The sequence below is a fragment of the Portunus trituberculatus genome, chromosome 36, assembly GCF_017591435.1.
Source record: "Portunus trituberculatus isolate SZX2019 chromosome 36, ASM1759143v1, whole genome shotgun sequence".
In the NCBI taxonomy this organism is placed as follows: domain Eukaryota; kingdom Metazoa; phylum Arthropoda; class Malacostraca; order Decapoda; family Portunidae; genus Portunus; species Portunus trituberculatus.
In genome coordinates, this window is record NC_059290.1 from 7601594 (window position 1) to 7609093 (window position 7500).

Genomic DNA, 7500 nt, shown 5'->3' on the forward strand with positions numbered 1-7500 from the left:
TGTTGTTCTCACGTTACAAGGCACATCAAACACGTCTTAGGAGAAAAAATACTTAAAACACCTCCTCCTCCTCCTCCTCCTCCTCCTCCTCCTCCTCCTCCTCCTCCTCCTCCTCTAACCACAGCGGCGTTGACATGTCCTCTCTTGTGACAGTTATAGCATTCAAATCTTATCTCTACCACAGTTATAGCATTCAAATCTCTCTCTCTCTCTCTCTCTCTCTCTCTCTCTCTCTCTCTCTCTCTCTCTCTCTCTCTCTCTCTCTCTCTCTCTGGTAACCTTTCTCTTATCCCTCCCATCTCTCTCCTTCCCCATTTATCCCTCCATCCCTTCTCCTTTACCCTCACCTTCCCACCTTCTCTCTCTCTCTCTCTCTCTCTCTCTCTCTCTCTCTCTCTCTCTCTCTCTCTCTCTCTCTCTCTCTCTCTCTCAAGTCCTTATCTCCCCTCCCGGTGCCTGGTTCCTTAGTTCACAAGTTCACCTGTTACTTGTTACCTGTACTCGTGAATTTACCTGTTCGTTTTCTAATTTAAGGATTATTTTGATGTTTTCTTGTGTTCGGTTCTGTTAAGATTTTTTACTTTTTTTTTATAGTTTTTTTCCTTCCTTCGTTCTTTCGTTTGTTCGTTGGTTTCTTCTTTTCCTGTTTTTGTTGATTTCTTTTTCGGTTTTTCAGTTTTTTGGTTTCTTTTTTTCTCTCATTTTCTCTTTTCTTTTTTCTTTTGTCTTCTTTCCTTCCTTCCTTTTCCTTCCCCTTTTCTTCCTTCCTTCCTTTTTCTTCCTTCCTTTTCTTCCTTCCTTCCTTCCTTCCTTCCTTCCTTCCTTCCTTCCTTCCTTCTTTCTTTCTTTCTTTCTTTCTTTCTCTTTCTTTCTTTCTTTCTTTCTTCTTCCTTCTTCCTTCTTCCTTCCTTCCTTCCTTCAGTCACTTTGTTTTGCCTCCTCCTCCTCTCCTCCTCCTCCTCCTCCTCCTCCTCCTCCTCCTCACTCCCTCGTCCTTGCCTTTTCTTCCCTACATCCCCATATCTCTCCCTGCCCTTCCCCATCACCACCACCCCATAATCACCCCTCACCACCCCTCATCACCCCTCAAAGAAAGGTAATGAGGCGGAGGAGGAGGAGGAGGAGGAGGAGGAGGAGGAGGAGGAGGAGGAGGAGGAGGAGGAGGATATATAGTCACCCCTACCCACTGTACCTTTTCCTCCTGCCCCGGGGTGAGGGGAGTGAAGAAGAGGGGGTGTGGGGGTGAGGATGATAATGAGTCCTTGTTATGGTATGGGGTTGTGGGGATGGTGGTGGTGGTGGTGGTGGTTAGGTTAGCTTAGGTTAGGTGGTGGTGGTGGTGGTGGTGGTGGTTGTAGTAGTTGTAGTTGTAGTAGTAGTAGTAGTAGTAGTGGTGGTGGTGGTGGTGGTGGTGGTGGTTGTGGTTGTAGTTGTAGTTGTAGTAGTAGTAGTAGTAGTGGTGGTGGTGGTGGTGGTAGTATTAGTATTATTATTATTAGTAGTAGTTGTTGTTTGTTGTTGTTGTTGTTGTTGTAGTAGTGTTAGTAGTACATAGTAATAGTAGTAGTAGTAGTAGTAATAGTAGTAGTAGTAGTGGTTGTAGTAGCAGTATTAGTATTAGTAGTATTAGTAGTAGTAGTAGTAGTAGTAGTAATAGTAGTAGTAGTAGTGGTTGTAGTAGCAGTAGTGGTGTAGTTATTAGAATAGTAGTAGTAGTAGTAGTAGTAGTAGTAGTAATAGTAGTAGTAGTAGTAGTAGTAGTAGTAGTAGTAGTAGTAGTAGTAGTAGTAGTAGTAGTAGTGGTAGTATTTTGGGATGTCCTTAAGATTAAAGTCTTATTGACGGTCTTCCTTGGGGGGTCTTTCAGGGACTAAGCTTCACAGGACCCCTTGAAGACTCCCTTGGGAAAACCTTAGGAGTCGTACATATGGAGAGAGAGAGAGAGAGAGAGAGAGAGAGAGAGAGAGAGAGAGAGAGAGAGAGAGAGAGAGAGAGAGAGAGAGAGAGAGAGAGAGAGAGAGAGTCGTTAAAGGAAATTATACTGTAGGGGTCGTCTTTGGGGTACTGAAGGGTAGGTGGTCGCCCTTAGGGTAATTGTACTGTGGAGGGGTCGTTCGTGGGGGAAATTAGAGTAAGGGGTGGTGTTTTGGGGTGGTGATGAGAGGGGGTCGTTCGTGAGGAGTCGTGCTGTGCTGATTAACGAGGTGTGGGGGTGATGACTCTACACCGTGACGCCCCGTGTGGCTACTTGATCCACTCCTCCTCCTCCTCCTCCTCCTCCTCCTCCTCCTCCTCCTCCTCCTCCTCCTCCTCCTCCTCCTCCTCCTCCTCCTCCTCCTCCTCCTTCTCTATAACCTTGCTTTCAGTACTAATAACAGATTGAAGACTCTTTGCCAACAGGAAAACGTCGAGTTTCTTAACATGTGGAATGACTTCTATAATGAACACAAATTATTTCACAGAGATGGTCTCCACCTAAATGCAGTGGGAGCAGCCAGGATGGGGAGATTAATTCATGATAAAGTTTGTCTCCACAGATCAAAAACGTGCAGGTGGCAGAAGGAACTTCAGCGTCGTAAGTTCATCTTCAGATTCAGGCAAGATCAGAGCTTGCTATTTCAATGCCCGTAGTTTACGAAATAAATTTAATGAGCTCCAAGCTCTTATACATCAAGAAAACTATGACATCATCGGCATCACAGAAACTTGGATTAATACAACACACAGAGATTACCTCGCAGAATACTCACTTGATGGCTATAACATTTTTAGTAGCGAAAGATCTCACCGTACAGGGGGCGGTGTAATGTTTTACGTTAAAAGTAATCTTCGTGCTCGTGTGATGCCAACTTCAACCATTGCAAACATAGATGTCAATTTCATTCATATAGAAAATAAATCCCGAAGAATATCATTAGGTCTCGTCTATCGTCCTCCAGCCCAGTCACCCGCCACAGACGAACAATTGTATGAACAAATCGCGGACATTTGCTGCGTAAACAATTGCATAATTATGGGAGATTTTAACCTTCCAGTCACAAGGTGGGGCGAACCACTGACAGCTCACGCTGGCCAGCAGCTGTATAATAGCATGCTTGAAAGCTCCCTCCACCAACACATCAAGCATCCGACAAGAGGAAACAATATCCTTGATATCGTTCTAACAAATGATGAGAATACTATTGAAAATGTGGAAATTGGACCAGAATTCAGTTCCAGCGATCATCGCACCTTAAAATTCACCATAAATTTTGACAAAGGAAAAGTGAATGAAAGTAAAGAAAAAGTGCCAGACTATCGGCGTGCAAACTACACAAGACTCCGTATGCAGCTTGCATCCATTGACTGGAATATACTGCTGGAAACACCAGATGTAGATAAGACATGGGAGGTGTTTGCTGAAAAGATAAATGATACAGCTAAGATGTGTATACCACTAAGAAACAGAAGGAAAATACTAAACACCAAACCGAAATGGTGGAATAATGAAATTAAAAGCTGTCTTCTAGCAAAGAAAGAAGCATACAACAAATACAAATTAACACAGCATAATAATGATAAATTAGAGCATGACAGATTGCGTAGAAAAGCAAAAAAGTTGATAAAAAGCAGCAAAAAATCTGTAGAAGCTCAGATCGCAAACTCCTGTAAAACCAACCCAAAGGAATTTCACAGTTATGTAAAATCCAAAAGAGTCTTAGCCTCAACAATTGGTCCACTCATAACAGAAAACGGAAACCAAATAGATAACGAAGCTGAAATGGCAAACGTCCTAAATAGATTCTTCTCAACAGTCTTCACGACTGAAGATGTCCAAAATAGTCTGCCCATGCCAGAGCCTCAGGCACAAGGCAAAACACTGCCTGACTTCATAGTTACAGAAAATGAAATCCTCACAGTCATGAACAGCATGAACGTAAACAAAACGCCTGGACCAGACAAGATATCACCCAGGCTTCTCAAAGAAGCGAAAAATGAGCTCGTGAAACCACTCACGATTATATTCAATAAAACTTTACAAGCAGGAAAGTCCCCAGGAGTGGAAGCTAGCAAATGTCACGCCCATTTTCAAGAAAGGAAATAAATCACTCCCAGCTAATTACAGACCAATCAGCCTTACTTCAGTAGTGTGCAAGCTGATGGAAACGATAATCAGAGATAAGATTGTCAAATTTTTAGAAGAAAATAAGATCATGAAGGATTCACAACATGGTTTCAGAAACAAGAGATCCTGCTTAACAAACCTACTAGACTTCTTTTATGAAGTTTTTAACTCGTATGACGAGACAAAAGCAGTGGATGTTATTTATCTTGATTTCCAGAAAGCTTTCGACACTGTCCCTCACAAGAGGCTAATCAGCAAAGTAAAAGCTCACGGCATAGCTGGAAATACCCTGAAATGGCTGGAAGACTGGCTCTCTGACAGAAAGCAACGAGTTGTTATAAATGGAAAAGAATCAGAGTGGCACAATGTGAAAAGTGGTGTTCCTCAAGGCTCTGTATTAGGACCAGTTCTTTTCATTGTTTATATTAATGATATTGATGAAGGAATCACTTGTAAAATAAGCAAATTCGCGGACGACACCAAAATAATGAGCAAAGTTACATCAACGTCACAATGGCAAGAACTACAGTGTGACTTAAATAAACTGACACGCTGGGCAGAAAAATGGCAAATGAAATTCAATATAGAAAAGTGTAAAGTCTTACACATTGGAAGTAACAATGTACAAGCAAAATACGTAATGAGTAATGTACCTCTGGAAAGTGCTGAGAATGAAAAAGATCTTGGTGTTGTGGTGTCTAAAGATCTCAAGCCGAGCAAACACTGCACAGAAGCAGTAAAGAATGCAAATAAATTAGTTGGGTTCATTGGAAGAACCTTTGAATTTAAATCAGAAAAAGTTATCCTTACTTTATATAACTCATTGGTGCGTCCTCAGCTTGAATACTGTGTGCAGTTCTGGTCACCATATTACAGAAAAGACATTGAAAAACTGGAAAGGATCCAGCGTAGAGTGACCAAGATGATTCCGAGATTGAGAAACAAGCCGTATGAGGAACGACTGGAAGCATTAAATTTATTCAGCTTAACAAAGCGCAGGATAAGAGGAGACCTAATCGAAGTTTTCAAAATTTTTCAGGGATACAACAACCTTGATGTCAATAAATATTTTACTATTGATCATTCCACCATAACAAGGAATAATGGATTTAAAATTACACCAAAACGCTTTAAAACCCACGAGGCAAAGCACTTTTTCTTTAATAGAATAGTTAACATTTGGAATAAGCTTCCTTCAGAAATAGTAAACAGTACTTCCATTGCATCATTCAAAAACAAAATTGATAAATATTTAAAGAATAACCCCAACAAGCTCTCTTCTTGTCTGAATAATTAAACATGATACTATATTAACTTTCTTATAGATAGATATGTAGAGTTCACCGTAGGGTGAATAATAGAATCTCCTTTCATCCTTTCCTGTGAAAATTCCATGTCAGTTTTTCCATACTGCATGGTACTTTTCCAAGCTATTTTCCATGCCAGCGAAAGCTGGAGGGAGTGGTGGGTGGGGAGGAGCCTTCTCCTGTACTGTCCTGTCTCTCTTATCTGTAGCCAGTTAGAAGTAGTTACCAAACAGCCTCGAAAGGACCAACAGGTCTGTTGCTGTTTGGCTTTCCTTTGTATTCCTTTGTATTCCTCCTCCTCCTCCTAACACCTCCTCCTCCTCCTTTCCTCCTCTCTCATTTTCTCTCCTCCTTTCCTCCTCTCTTTTCTCCTCCACCTAAAAGTTTTAACTATTTTTTTATCATTATCTTCCTAGTTACAACACCTCCTCCTCCTCCTTTTATCCTCTCATTTTCTCTCCTTTCCTCCTTTCCGTCTCCCTTTTCTCCTCCTCTTCTTCACCCTAACAGTTTCACCTAATTGTATGATATTTTTCCTAGTTACAACACCTCCTCCTCCTCCTCCTCCTCCTCCTCCTCCTCCTCCTCCTCCTCCTCCTCCTCCTCGTGCTTCCCTTTGTCACCAGCATCACTGTCGGCACCTCAGCTTCTCTATACTCGAAAGATAAGTGTTATCTCACGAGTGGAGGGCGGCAGGCGGGGTGACTGCATTAGTGGGGCTGCTGATAGGCGGTGCGTGTGTGGTGCCGCCTGGGGGAGGTTCTGTGAGGGGATGTGGAGAGAGACGGTGGTTGTGGAGGCATGGAGAGGTGGAAGGTGGAATGAGGGATATGTGGTGGAGGGAAGGTATAGGGACTGTATGGTAAGGTATGTGTATGGTAAGGTGCAGGTGTGTATGGGAAGTTGTATAGGTGTTCGGGAGGAGAAGGGAGTGTAGGGGACCAGTGGATGAAGGGGAAGTGAAGAGAATGTATGGGAAGTGAGAGAGGAATGTAGGGGAGAATAAATGTTTACGTATGGGAGAGTAGAAGGCGTATAGATGTAGGGGAGGAGAGGAGAATGTAGGGGAGCGTAGATGATGAAGGAGAAATAAAAGAGAATATATAGGAAGTGAGAGAGGAGGATAGAAAAGACTAGATGTTTACGTATGGTAAAGGAGAAGGCGTATAGATGATGAAGGGGAAGAAGAATAGAATGTAGAAGTAAGAGGAAGATAGAGAAGACCAGATGTTTAGATGGGAGAGGAGAAGCAATAAGGTGTGGATAGGTGGATCGTAACCTGGAGGAGGGTTAAAGACACTGTTTTCCTCCTACAAGTACGTAACTGTGCCGGCGTGAGGGTTGCCTGGGTGGTGGTGGTGATGGTGGCGGCGGCGGTGGCGGCGTGTGCCCTTCAGTACCTGAGGGGCGTGGCGAGGCGCGGTTAACCTGGCGGAGGAATGTGAGGCGTGCCGGGGAAACTAACATTTTGGGTCGCGGCGGCTGAAACACGTGGCGCTGGAGGGGGATGTGGCGGCGGCGCGGGCGTGACTCCTCCTGCAGGGCACACTGGGTAATGAGGGCACGGCAGGGGTGGGCTGGGTAGGGCAGGGTCGGCGCTGCTGGTGTGGCTGACGGTGGCGTGGCTGCAGGCTATGGGACGTTATTGAGGGCAGGTGTGTGTGTGTGTGTGTGTGTGTGTGTGTGTGTGTGTGTGTGTGTGTGTGTGTGTGTGTGTGTGTGTTCACAGCTTGTACCTGAAATTCAGTGTAAAATTCTTCATGATGTTCTGAATAGTCAAGGTTATTCAGGGTGGGTGTGTTCATGAGTTCATTATCCAGTGTTGGCCACGGTTATGAGCAGTGTTAGTGTATTACCTGTAGGCCATTGGCTCTTAACCCTTTTGCTATCACGCCCCCTCTAGGAAATTGTCCTTCCTTCCACGCTCCCCTTGCATCTATGAATACAATTCCCCCAGATTTTAAAGAAAAAAAAGTTTTTAGTCTTTTACTGATTATGAATTAGTCACATTATTAGTGATATACTTGTCACTGAATCTTAGCTATTAGATCTTGAATGCACGGTTAGATGCCTGAGAGTGCACAACGT

The 7500-nt window shown here is 43.5% G+C and overlaps 1 protein-coding gene across 1 annotated transcript in view; it reads right to left on the reverse strand.

The window, feature by feature from the left end:
- The window catches only part of LOC123513464 (protein TRACHEARY ELEMENT DIFFERENTIATION-RELATED 7A-like), a 51784-nt gene that overhangs the window by 29610 nt on the left and 14674 nt on the right, over positions 1-7500 (reverse strand). Inside the window, exons 2-3 of the mRNA XM_045270627.1 lie at positions 6813-7022; positions 6093-6267 (exon numbers count right to left, since the gene is read on the reverse strand). Of these exons, the coding sequence (XP_045126562.1) occupies positions 6093-6267; positions 6813-7022 (385 nt within the window). The remainder of the gene's footprint in view (positions 1-6092; positions 6268-6812; positions 7023-7500) is intronic.